General features: G+C 44.3%; 1 protein-coding gene across 15 annotated transcripts in view; it reads left to right on the top strand.

Moving 5' to 3' along the window:
- The window catches only part of LOC110505770 (E3 ubiquitin-protein ligase HECTD1), a 37,733-nt gene extending 25,974 nt beyond the window's left edge, over window positions 1-11,759 (top strand). Inside the window, exons 25-41 of one of the 15 annotated variants that reach the window (XM_090221099.1) lie at window positions 1,736-2,419; window positions 3,186-3,407; window positions 3,649-3,782; window positions 4,106-4,262; window positions 4,421-4,643; window positions 4,781-4,835; window positions 5,517-5,699; window positions 6,090-6,306; window positions 6,469-6,673; window positions 6,870-7,071; window positions 7,386-7,523; window positions 7,678-8,309; window positions 8,558-8,636; window positions 8,732-8,825; window positions 8,941-9,091; window positions 9,391-9,535; window positions 10,720-11,759. In XM_090221099.1, coding sequence (XP_090077225.1) covers window positions 1,736-2,419; window positions 3,186-3,407; window positions 3,649-3,782; window positions 4,106-4,262; window positions 4,421-4,643; window positions 4,781-4,835; window positions 5,517-5,699; window positions 6,090-6,306; window positions 6,469-6,673; window positions 6,870-7,071; window positions 7,386-7,523; window positions 7,678-8,309; window positions 8,558-8,636; window positions 8,732-8,825; window positions 8,941-9,091; window positions 9,391-9,535; window positions 10,720-10,857 — 3,659 coding nt within the window. In that variant the 3' untranslated portion in view covers window positions 10,858-11,759. Of the gene's footprint in view, window positions 1-1,594; window positions 2,420-3,185; window positions 3,408-3,648; window positions 3,828-4,105; window positions 4,263-4,420; window positions 4,644-4,780; window positions 4,836-5,516; window positions 5,700-6,089; window positions 6,307-6,468; window positions 6,674-6,869; window positions 7,072-7,385; window positions 7,524-7,677; window positions 8,310-8,557; window positions 8,637-8,731; window positions 8,826-8,940; window positions 9,092-9,390; window positions 9,536-10,719 lie in introns of all 15 variants that reach the window. The other 14 variants (XM_021585201.3, XM_021585200.3, XM_021585199.3 and 11 more) reach the window with 14 other exon arrangements.
- Window positions 11,760-13,348: the final 1,589 nt, after the last annotated feature.

Here is a 13,348-nt window from a genome sequence, read left to right as displayed (position 1 = left end):
AATTACGGTGTTTGTTAGGAAGAAATGGTCTTCACACAGTTCGCAACGAGCCAGGTGGCCCAAACTGCTGCATATAGCCTGACTGCTTGTACAGAACGCAAGAGAAGTGACACAATTTCCCTAGTTTAAAAGAAATGCATGTTATCAGGCAATAAATAACTAAATATGCAGGTTTAAAAATATATACTTGTGTATTGATTTTAAAGAAAGGCATTGATGTTTATGGTTAGGTACACATTGGTGCAACGACAGTGCTTTTTTCGCGAATGCGAAAATGACCTTACACTATAGGCCTATTAGTTAACCTACTGCTTCTGACCTCACACTATAGGCCTATTAGTTAACCTACTGCTTCTGACCTCACACTATAGGCCTATTAGTTAACCTACTGCTTCTGACCTTATACTATAGCCCTATTACTTAACCTACTGCTTCTGACCTCACACTATAGGCCTATTAGTTAACCTACTGCTTCTGACCTTATACTATAGCCCTATTACTTAACCTACTGCTTCTGACCTCACACTATAGGCCTATTAGTTAACCTACTGCTTCTGACCTCACACTATAGGCCTATTAGTTAACCTACTGCTTCTGACCTCACACTATAGGCCTACTTCCTCTTTGTCCCCATTGGCAAATAAGGCCATGCTTTGTTAATGAAGGATAAATAATTACCTTGAAATGCACTAACTGTAGAGGCTGACTACAGAGCAGCGTAGTTGTTGATCTGAGTCAGTGCTACTGCTGTGTGACTAGACTGCATTACGTGATGCTCATCCTCCTATTGCTCTCCTACCGCATTATTTTATTTTTAACATTTTATTTTGTATTATTATTAAATACAAGGGGCGTGTAAAGGATTACATGTCTATCTCTGTATGCCAAACGTCTTAAAACAGCTCCCATTATCATTTACGTATTTGACTAAACTTGCAAACTGTCACTACCATTATACCCTTTTTGTTATTAGTTTGATATTTTGAAGTGCAACCCTCCCCCCTCTCCCCCAACTTATCAGGTAACCTTTTCATACTTGTACAATCATTTCCTCCGTCGCTATCTGTTAAATCTCTGGGCAGCCATGTTTCCAGTGTGTTTTTAAATACTTTTTGACTAATTGTCTCCATCAGTCAGCTGAGTGCATGTTGATGTTACAATTTGCAAGCTCTGAATGGGCTCCATTGCAATTTTTTTATATTTACATTGACAACGATATTATTCAGTTCCTTTTTCTCAAGTGGCTTTCAGCTTTGCATTTGCTAAATTCTACCTTGCTTTGTCATTTTCTGTAACTCATGATTTCTATCTGACTGCTTCACCTGGACCAGAGTACTAGACCATACAGTTTCATCAGGACATCCAGTATCTCAATTTGACTTAGCATTGTGCTGAATAGTAAAACCAATTGTATCAGCTTCAGTATAGCTGCATAGAATTGTATACTGATGGTGAGTAATGGATCTAGTCTGAATCTGTATTCAGCCCACCTGTAGACAACGTCACAAACATGGTTATCTGGTCCAGTGTTGAGCAGAACTGCTGTCTTGACTTGCTCTCTGCTGGGTCTCACTACATTCATATCCTTTTCCAGGCTGGATTGATGTCACCTGGGATGCTGGTGGCTCAAACTCTTATCGTATGGGTGCTGAAGGAAAATTTGACCTCAAGCTTGCGCCAGGGTACGACCCTGAGTCTGCGCCGTCACCCAAACCTGTCTCATCCACTGTTTCAGGCACAGCGCAGTCCTGGAGCAGCCTGGTGAAAAATAACTGTCCGGACAAGGGCGGCTCCTCCTCTGCTGCAGGGGCCAGCTCCTCCAGCCGGAAGGGCAGTAGCAGCTCGGTGTGTAGCGTGGCCAGCAGCAGTGATATCAGTCTCAGCTCCACCAAGGTAGAGCGTCGGGCCGATAGCCTGCTGGAGCAGGGGGGGTTACTAGGGGCTGGTGGTGGCATCCCTGGGTCAGAGGGCCAAGAACCCATTGTGGTGCTGTCTGAGGCCGGATCCGCCTCCAGCACCAGCACGATAACCGCGGAGGAGGGAGGCGAGCGGAAAGCGGGCACGGACAGGCAAGCGGCGGCAGATGCCACGGCCATCTCCATGGCACTAGTCAGCGTCAGCTCGCCTGACGTCAGCTCCGTGTCGGAGTCCTCCAGTAAGGAGGCTGCTTCCCAGAGACCTCTATGTTCCGTGGCCAGCGCCCGTCTGTCCGTCAGCTCTCTGCTGGCGGCCGGTGCTCCCATGAGCTCAAGCGCCAGCGTGCCTAACCTGTCATCACGAGAGGCCAGCCTCATGGAGTCATTTGTGCGGCGAGCTCCTAACATGTCCCGCACCAATGCCACCAACAACATGAACCTGAGCCGCAGCAGCAGCGACAACAACACCAACACACTGGGACGAAACGTCATGAGCGCTGCCAGTGAGTATTCAGCCTCTACTGTCTGCAGGCCAGGGATACATGCAGCCCTCAGCCTTCAGTGCACATAAAGGGACCACTGTCCTGCCAGCTCACTTGACATTATTGGCATGACTTTATAGAAGGAGCCTTGTAGCTTTGGTTTAGAGTTTAGTTTTATAGAGTTTAGCTTCAGCTTGTACAGTTAAGTTATACAATTTTTACATTAACCTGGAGTAGTAGTCAACAACATTTTGTCCTGGCAATGTAAAATTGTAGATTGTGTTCAATGTTGATATGATTGCTAATCTGACTCTTGATCACCACACAAAGGGAAGAAACAGGACAGACACTCATCTAGCCAAGAAGAAGAAATACTGACTACACATATCTGAATGGTGTTCTTGCTTTTGTGCTGCAGTTTTTTTCTGGTTTTCTTTGTTCTAATATTAGGCTATTTCATTAAACCAAGGAGAATCAACCATATTATTGCATTGCTGACAGACTATTACTGGCATTTTCGAATTACATTTTTGCGTCATCCTTGTGTAAAGTGAGCGGTGATCAGTGCATTATTTTCTAATGTTAACCTTTAAAAGTAAGATGCACAGTTTTTTTTTAAACTCAAAACATGACTTCCAGTGGTCAGAAGGTGCTGACTGAGGCTTGAATGTGACAAGCATGTGTAGTGGTAGAAGAGCAACCAGCATTCAGTTTGAACTGGAACCAAAATAATACCTGCTTCTTTTTCTGGTTTTGAACTAATTGCATTTTGGGTTTTTGTTTGCAGCTTCTCCTCTCATGGGTGCACAGAGCTTTCCTAACCTCACCACCACTGGTACCACCTCAACTGTTACAATGTCCACATCCATAGTAACCAGCAGCAATAATGTAGCCACGGCAACCACAGGTTTGTCGGTTGGCCAGTTGCTCAGTAACACTCTGACGACCAGCCTGACCTCTACGTCTAGTGAGAGTGACACTGGTCAGGATGCTGAGTTTTCCCTTTATGGTAGGCTATACTAGACTTACTATTATTCCTATATTATACATCTCTCCTATCCTCCTCCACTACTCCTCCGCTTCTTCATTTAACACATACGTGTTTCTACTGCCTAACTTCCATCTTGTCGTTTCACACTTCTTGACTCATCAGTGTCCTCCTCGTATATTTGGCTAGCGCTTTCTGACTCTATATGAAGTGCATTATGCTCAAGTTGTTTCTAGTGAGATCTCACCACCTCTCCCTGCAGACTTCCTGGACAGCTGTCGTGCTAACACGCTATTGGCTGAGTTAGATGATGAGGAGGATCTGCCTGAGCCTGATGATGATGATGATGAGAACGAGGATGACAATCAGGAAGACCAAGAGTATGAGGAAGTTTTGGTACGGTCCAGGGTAAACCTTGGTTTCCACATTCATTTTAATAGGGTAAAAATCTGTTGCAGTTTCTATTCATATAAAGTGTACTTGTCGATTGCATGATTGCACCCTCGTAAAAAAAAGGATTGCCTGAAAACCTCCCTATTTCAGTTTAAGTTCTTGTCAATTTCGAATGTGAAATGTGTGACTAAATGTATGTGACCTTGTTTTTATGAAAGTTTTGTTTCTCCTGTAAACGTCGATCTGTGTTGCATGTTTGTGTTGTGTGTAATACCTTGCCTGCCACTCCCAGAGAACTAAGGGCTGTTCATGTCCTGTTTTATCAGGAAGAGGAAGAGTATGAAACCAAAGGGGGTCGGCGTAGAACCTGGGACGATGACTTTGTCCTCAAAAGGCAGTTCTCTGCTTTAGTCCCGGCGTTTGACCCCAGGCCAGGCCGGACCAATGTCCAGCAGACCACAGACCTGGAGATCCCTCCCCCAGGTACACAAACACGACACAGTTCAGTTCAATATCCATCTGTGGATGGACTTGGATTGTACATGATTACTAGACAAATGGCAAGTCTTTCACACCTACTTCAATTGCACCCTAGGGAATAGTGGTGAGCTCTTTCCTCATGTTTTTCCTTGTCCTTGCAGGTACACCTCGCTCTGAAGTCCAGGAAGAGGTTGAGTGTGCCCCCTCCCCCCACCTCGCCCTCATCCTCAAAGTGGCAGGGCTTGGAACCACCCGAGAAGTTGAACTACCCCTCTCCAACTACAAGGGTACTATCTTTTACTATGTCCAGAAGCTTCTACAGGTCTCCTGCAACGGGAGCATCAAATCAGATAAACTACGCCGGATCTGGGAACCCACATACACGTAAGTCTGCCAGGCAGGATGCTAGTTTGTTTGGGTGTTTAGTTTTTCATCAGGATTCTAACTTGACGCTATGATGAAACCTAAACTGAAAGTAGCTGGAATTAATGGCAGATCTCCATTTTTACTTTGTTTTGCAGGATAATGTACAGAGAATTGAAGGATTCGGACAAAGAGAAGGAAAGCAGAAAAATGGTAATTAACAAGTTTCACACCTCCCCCCCCGTCTTCTGCCCATTTTTTAAATCTTTGCTGTGATTTTTTTGTGGCTGTTTTCAATGTGTGGCGAAATGCTCCTCCTGGATAATTAAACAGACCTAGTCTCGAAAACCTGACCTAGGCAACAGTGACTCTTTATGGTGTAGAGGAACTGCGTCCCTGCCCACATCACTACCTTATCCGCTTGAATAAAATACTAAACAGTAGCTGGCAAGATTGAGATCACTGAGTGCTTTTCGCAAGTGGCTATCTTCAATAAACCACTGCAAAGATTTTGCCTGAACTTTGGTTTTGAATTGCAACATTCTGGAATGTCTGCATCGTGATTTGTTGGGAGAGTTGTCAATCTGAAGAGGACCCACTCCGGAACAAGGAACATTTTTTTTCTCTTATCAAAGTTGCCAAAAAAGTCTGTTATTGAAACCAGACCCTAGTCATTGTTGCCTAGGGTCGGGTTTTCGAGACTAAGACAGACCTATCTCACTAACCTTTAAAGCAGCAAGGATACTGTGACTTAAAACCCTATTATTTATAATGTAACTAGAGTAACTGCATGGGTCTCTTTTTAGTGGTTAAACCAACCTACTGTAATGCATGTCTATTTTCCTTGAGACTTTACAATCAGGAAAGACCAACATTTGGTTCTTCCTGTTGTAGGGTTGCTGGTCTGTAGAGCATGTGGAGCAATACCTTGGCACTGATGAATTACCAAAGAATGACTTGATAACCTACATGCAGAAGAATGCAGACTCCTCTTTCCTGCGCCACTGGAAATTAACCGGCACTAATAAAAGTATTAGGAAAAACAGAAATTGTTCTCAGCTCATAGCTGCATACAAGGTATAGACCGGCATCAAGATGTTGCTTATCTGTCTATGTATCTATTTATTTTCCCTTCTCTGTTTTGATATATTGTTTTCCTTCTTGCTTGACTGTCATTTGTCTAGCCACTTGTTAGACAGTTTTTGCTCTTCTCTTAACTTTATCCAAATGGCTTGTGGCTGTTCTGTAAATTATGCATTACCATGATTTACATAGTGAATCTGTTCCCTTTCATTATTTTGCTGTGCGAACATAATGATTGTGAGAATGCAGTAACTGGATGTATGTGCAGCAAAATAGCCATGTCCAGTTTTATGCTACTGTCTTCGCTGTTAATCAGAGAGTTCATAGAGTCAGGTAGCTGAGGAAACATCAGGTTTAAACCACGGTCCATATGATTGCTTGCAGGACTTTTGTGAGCATGGGTGCAGGTCGGGGGGCCTGAGCCCTGGGTCTCTGGGTGCCATGCAGACCTGTGACATCCTGAGTGTGGCTAGTGAGCAGGCCCAGGCCAAGGCTGGCTCTAGCCAGAGTGCCTGCGGTGTGGAGGATGTGCTCCAGCTGCTCCGCATCCTCTTCATCATCGGAGGAGACCCCCACGCCCACACACGCACCTTCCAGGAAGGTACAGATACACACCTAATACCACCTCAGACCCCCCTCCCCATCACATATCACCTGAAGATAATATGCTACCTTATTTTATCGTCCTCTTGCAGTGAAAATGTTACTTTTTGGTGTTCTTAATAACACATGTTGTTGATCAACTGTTTTTTACCATATGTAGAGGACCTCCAATTCAATGCATCGCCCGAGGAATTCACCAGCAAGAAAGTCACAACGAAGATTCTCCAGCAGATTGAGGAGCCTCTGGCCCTGGCCAGCGGGGCCCTCCCAGAATGGTGTGAGCAGCTTACCAGCAAGTGTCCTTTCCTCATCCCGTTCGAGACCCGGCAGCTCTACTTCACCTGCACTGCGTTTGGAGCCTCCAGGTTAGTGCTGCTTGATGTTTAAACAAAAGGGGTGTGTACTCCAGAAACTGGTGCAACGTCTTCTCACATCCACACCCATTTCATGTCTTTGTTTATATAGCATTGAATAACAAACTAATACAGCTCTCGCATATTACAGGGCCAATTATTGCTGTTAATTTCATTGACTTCGTACTGTATTGTCGGTGCAACTCAGGGCGGTAGTGTGGCTGCAGAACCGGCGGGAGGCGACCATGGAGCGCTCGCGGCCCTCCACCACGGTGCGGAGAGACGACCCTGGGGAGTTCAGGGTGGGCCGGCTCAAACATGAGAGAGTCAAGGTCCCCCGCAGAGACCAGATGATGGAGTGGGCTGAGAGCGTCATGCAGATCCACGCTGACAGGAAATCTGTTTTGGAAGTAAAACACCACGCCTGATTTAAACCAGATTAATTGTACTCCTGGACTAACATGCATGCTCATTGGAGAGTCTGTGTGAAGGGATTATTGATTATCATTGGTACCCATGAATAAGTGGTCCATGTCATGCTAAATGGTGTGAAATATGTACTCATTCATCCAATTCATAGGCATACATTTTGTAATCTTACTGTACACCTGTTTTTTCCAACTTGGTAATGTCTTCCCCTATTTCTTTGAATGGCATGGCCACAAGAGGTCATAGTGACTGGTTATGAGAGGTCGTAGCGAATGACCAGTCTCTCTCTCCCCAGGTTGAATTCCAGGGGGAGGAGGGTACAGGCCTGGGTCCCACACTGGAGTTCTATGCTCTGGTGGCAGCTGAGTTCCAGAGGGCATCCCTGGGTATATGGCTCTGTGATGATGACTTCCCAGACGATGAGTCTCGCCAGGTAAGTGCTGCTTCACTGTCACATTATTAAAATGTAGATCTAAACGGTAATATTTGAACCATGTCAGTGTCACCTTTTAATTAATATTTTTGGGTTAAGGTCATGTCAATGAAAATGTCCTGCTTCTTATTGACTGTGTGTTGTGTACTATCAGGTGGATCTGGGTGGGGGTCTGAAACCTCCAGGTTACTATGTCCAGCGCTCCTGCGGCCTGTTCCCAGCCCCATTCCCCCAGGATAGTGACGAGCTGGAGCGCCTCAGCAAACTCTTCCTCTTCTTGGGGGTCTTCCTGGCCAAGTGCATTCAGGACAACCGCCTGGTGGACCTTCCCATCTCACGACCCTTCTTCAAGTTGCTCTGTATGGGTGACATCAAGAGCAACATGTCCAAGCTGCTGTACGCCTCCCGTGGGGGCCCTCTCCTCCTCGATCCCACCGAGCAGCACCACCACTTCTCAGAGATCCAGTCGGAGGCGTCTACCGAGGAGAGCCTAGACACCTATTCTGTCGGCAGCTTTGACGAGGACTCCAAGTCCGAGTTCATCCTGGACCCCCCTAAACCCAAGCCCCCGGCCTGGTACCACGGCATCCTGACCTGGGAGGACTTTGAGCGGGTCAACTCCCACCGGGCCAAGTTCCTGAAAGAGATGAAGGAGCTGGCGGTGAAGAGGAGGCTGATCTTGGGGAACAACAGTCAGTCTGAGGATGAAAAGAACACTAGGCTGCAGGACCTCATGCTGAAGAACCCCTTGGGCTCTGGACCCCCACTTAGTGTAGAGGACCTGGGGTGAGCACAGCTACTACCACCACTCTTACTGAGCTTCTTAAATTAGTCAGGCATTCAGTGGATAATATCCTGAACTGGAATGACATTTTTGCTAATTACATTGTTTTGTAGGCAATGATTAATCGCTTTTGAATTTGTTCACTTTTCTTTTGTCAGTTTCCCATGATGCTGATATAGTATTTGATCTTGACAGCTGTATAATTATTTCATCATTCAACATGGTTAATTTTGAGTCCCTTTTCTCTCAGATTGAATTTCCAGTTTTGCCCCTCATCCAAAGTGCATGGGTTCTCAGCAGTGGATCTGAAGCCCAATGCGGATGACGAGGTAGGTAGAGCACCACTGTTGGCTCTGACCTGAGTTGTATTAGTTAGATGAGTTGTCTGAAATTGTCCTGTTTCCCTCTCTGTTTATCCATCCAGATGGTGACCATGGATAATGCTGAGGAGTACGTGGAGCTCATGTTTGACTTCTGCATGCACACTGGCATCCAGAAACAAATGGAGGCATTCAGAGGTATGCCTATTAATATGACTCGCAGATTGTATCTCTTTAGCATTAGTTATCACAAATGAGTTTATTTTCCTACACTACACTTTGGATGTAATGAAATGAACGGTTCCTTTCTCAGAGGGCTTTAACCGAGTGTTCCCCATGGAGAAGCTGAGCTCCTTCAGTCACAAGGAGGTGCAGATGATTCTGTGTGGAAACCAGTCTCCATCCTGGACCTCTGAGGATGTCATGAACTACACAGAGCCCAAGCTGGGCTACACTAGGGACAGGTATGATGACCCTCCATCGACTGCAGCTTGTAGAATAGAACTTCATTTGGCCAACTTGGAAATCATTTATTTGTCGTTAGATCTCCTTGAATTGACTGTTAGTCATGTTTTAAAAGGGACTCAAATGGCAAGGTCACTGACATAACCAGAACATGACTTACTTACTTAATGACCTTTGTTTCTGGAGGAACATGAGGCGTGTACTAAAGTACCAGTTCATAAACTAACAGCTGGTTGTTTTCATATTTCGCTGGAGAGTCCTTTTAACGGTTTCATCGGTTCCCTTGTCCTCTCCACAGTCCTGGGTTCCTGCGTTTTGTGCGGGTGCTTTGTGGAATGTCGTCTGACGAGAGGAAAGCCTTCCTCCAGTTCACCACAGGATGCTCCACTCTGCCCCCTGGCGGTCTGGCAAACCTGCACCCACGCCTCACCATCGTTCGAAAAGTAAGGAAAGGGCTCTTGATGATGCAAATCACTACTGAGTTTAGAAAACTATGTCAACCTTGCAGTACAGTAAGCCATCCTAATGATCTTGACATGTTTCAGAAATGCTGACAGTAGGAATTTGGGGAATGTTTGATATTAAATGTATTCTATTTATCTTTAAAACATAATATTATCCTATCATCCAAGAATGACACTACCCCTCCATCACTAATGTCTGCCACTCATACCTCTGGGATTATAGACAGGGTTCAAACTAGTGGTCAGAGTGTTGGGCCAGTAACCGAAAAGCTGCTGGATCGAATCCCCGAGCTGACGAGGTAAAAATCTGCCGTTCTGCCCATGAGCAAGGCAGTTAACCCACTTTTCCCGGGCGCCGAAGACGTGGATGTTGATTAAGGCAGCCCCCTGCAACTCTCTGATTCAGAGGGGTTGGGTTAAATGCGTTAGACACATTTCAGTTTAAGGCATTCAGTTGTACAACTGACTAGGTATCCCCCTTTCCCTTCCCTAAAGTGTTGTTCCCATGTTTCATGAGCTGAAATAAACATTTGCACATTTGTTTATATCCCTGTTAGTGAGCATTTCTACTTTGCCAAGATAATCCATTAACCTGACAGGATTGGCATATCAAGAAGCTGATTAAACAGCATGATCATTATACAGGTGTACCTTGTGCTGGGGACAATAAAAGGCCCCTAAAAGTTGAGGGAGTGTCAATTGTCTTGCTGACTGCAGGAATGTCCACCAGAGATGTTGCCAGAGATTTCTGTTAATTTCTTTTCCATAAGCCGTCTCCAACGTAATTTTAGAGAATTTGGCTGTACGTCCAACCTACCTCATGACCAGAAACCACGTGTATGGCGGCGTGTGGACGAGCGGTTTGCTCATGTCAACGTTGTGAACAGTGCCCCATGGTTGCGGTGTGGGCAGGTTTAAGCTACGGACAACAAACACAATTGCATTTTATCAATGGCAATTTGAATGCACAGAGATACTGTGATGAGATCCTGAGGTCCAGTCGTGTGAAATCCGTAGATTAGGATCTAATGAATTTATTCAATTGACTGATTTCCTTATTTGAACTGTAACTAAAATCTTTGAAATTGTTGCGTGTTTTGTTCAGTATATAGTTTACCGCAAGGTGACTGCAATGCAATTAAACTAATTGTTCCTTTCCATAGGTGGACGCGGCAGACTCCAGCTATCCCTCTGTTAACACTTGTGTACACTATCTGAAGCTGCCAGAGTATTCCTCTGAAGACATCATGAGAGAGCGTCTCCTAGCTGCCACCATGGAGAAGGGCTTCCACCTCAACTGAGCATGCCCTGTCTGCCCCATTCTGACTGACAAACCCCCCCTGCTGGTGAAGCCTATTGTGTTTTGTTGCAGAAAAATAGATCTCTCTCCCCCCTCCCCTCCCAACCCCACCAACCACCCTCCCTTAAATGTCCCCTGTTCCGTCCTTTCCCCCTGTGAACTCTAGGAAAACAGTCCCATGTTGGCTCAACTAGCTACTGATACAGATAAGGTCCGGGGCACCCCCACCTTCCTCCGCTCCACCCACTACAGCTCCCTCCCTCCCCAGGGCACACTGCTGCTTGAAGGACTTGAGCGACTAGAAGACAGTTTCCTCATGGTCTACAGTGTTTACTCTCTCTCATACTCTGGCTGTGAGCATCTGTACATTCTCTGTAGATTTTAGGGTTTTTAGATTGCCACCATCTCTCCACCACCCGGCTGTCAACCCCCTTCCTTTCCCTGCGTGACCTGAGGGGAGAAGGGCATCTGCTTCTGTAGCGCTAACTGTAGTGTGTTTGGGCATTTCCTTACCAGGTTAAGTTTTACTAGTGCCTGCATTGTTTGAATATTAGGATTACATTTTTCCCTCCTTTTACTTAATCTTACGGCATACAATCATGATGCACATGCTTATTATTTTTGCTCTTCGTTTTTCTTTCGTTATGTATGTTTTGATTGTTTGTTATCCTGCTATAAGGATCAAAGTCCCTGAGTGCATTTCTTGTGTAATTTTACAATAAAGCTATAGACAAAAACACTGGTTCTGTGTGCAAGGCACATTTAAAAAGAAAAAAGCAAGCTATGCTTTCCCTTGTATTTTCTTTGTATATTATAAACATTTATTTAACTCAAGTTGCAATTTGAAGTAAACAGATATTTTCAAATGTGTATGCTCCAAAAAATTAAAATGTTTGCAAAGTATGAAACGTCTTGTTTATTTACTTAATAAAAGACCTGAATTACATATTCCAGGCACATTCAAGACAGGGTTTGTGTGATACCTTAGTCAATCTATTACTACAGATGTCTAAAACCTCCCTATTCTATATTAATAACAATGGGTTGTTGATAAATTCAAGTATGAAGTCCATGCTATCAAAATGATTTAATGTGTCCCCTTTTTCAAAGGCCGACAGTCTTCGTGTTCAAACAACTGCTCAATGAGCCTCAGACATCTGGTCCAGAGCTAGTAGAGGTGCCAGGATGCGGTTCTTGTTGGTCTCCACTAACATTGAATACATGAATACACATGTAATTCCCTATCACAGTGTAAAGTAGGGCATTTACCCCCTCCCCAAATGAGCCCTTTCCATTGGTAAGAAAAATGTTATTGTTAACCCTGGCTACTCTTCGAGGGGTCAAAGTTTACTGTGACATTATTTCAGTCATGGATTCTTTGAAAAACAATTAAACATTGAAAATGTCAAATTCACAGTTTAATACATGTACAAAATGATTGTCTTTCTGTAAAAGGATGAATTGACTTAAGTTTCAGTCATGGAATTTAACCTCTGCATTAACATGTCTCGCCAGGTTGAACAACTTTAAAAAATCCAACCGACTGTAGTTGCATTCCACTTCTTATGACTGGTCTGACCCCGGCAAGTCTGACTGCCCACTGAGAAAAAGACTCAGACAATGACGGTTGTCTTCATCAGTCTGTGCAGTGCCGCACTAAATGCCAGACCTGGAATGGCACAGTCGGCTAGCCACGTGACAAGCCCCTAATGTGAGGGGTGGACACGCAGACAACCCCAGCATCTGTTTCAATGAATTTCCTCAAACTGGTTAATAACAAAACGTATCATTTGTAAAGGATACATCCAATTCACTCTGTTAGGAGAGAAAAACAAAGAAGTTACATGGTTATTTTTATTGTAGTTATTTAACCTTTATTTTTAACAGGGAGTCATGCTGAGACCAAGGACTCTTTTGCGGATGAGCCCTGTAATTACAAGAATATTCACATCAATACAAAAGGAAAAATAGAGATACATTAAGCAAACCAAAGATACATCTGCCAATGGAAAACAACTTAAATGTAAAGTATTGGCTTCTCTAATGGGGAATGCTCAGTTTAGAGTAATGTGTTTTTGTCCCAGAAAAAGCTGACCTTTGAAATGCTGAGCTATGCACAGGTGGTTGAATAGTTGACATGCAGTACATCTAGCATACAGCCAGAATGTGCTGAAGTAGTGAACAAAAAGACTCTGAACTCACCACATGACCAAAGTACTTGTCAAGAACCTCAAAGTTGTCTGACAGTTCATTCTGTGGGAAAGAAAGACATCCTACACCATGAATACTCTCAATAATAAAATCTCAACCTTAATCTAATAACACTATTTTTACACATAACAGTAAAATTATGAACTCTCACCTCAGTGTCACTGATACCAACAACCAAGAAGACCGTACTGTCTATATACTAGTTTGAAGTCCATAAAAGATAGAAAATAATAGTTACTTGGATGTTTCAATAGCAGAATGAGTTCTGTGTCACCTGTATA

This window comes from Oncorhynchus mykiss, chromosome 25 (assembly GCF_057628025.1).
Source record: "Oncorhynchus mykiss isolate SJ-2025 chromosome 25, ASM5762802v1, whole genome shotgun sequence".
In the NCBI taxonomy this organism is placed as follows: domain Eukaryota; kingdom Metazoa; phylum Chordata; class Actinopteri; order Salmoniformes; family Salmonidae; genus Oncorhynchus; species Oncorhynchus mykiss.
This window is presented reverse-complemented; position numbering and strand designations above follow the sequence as displayed.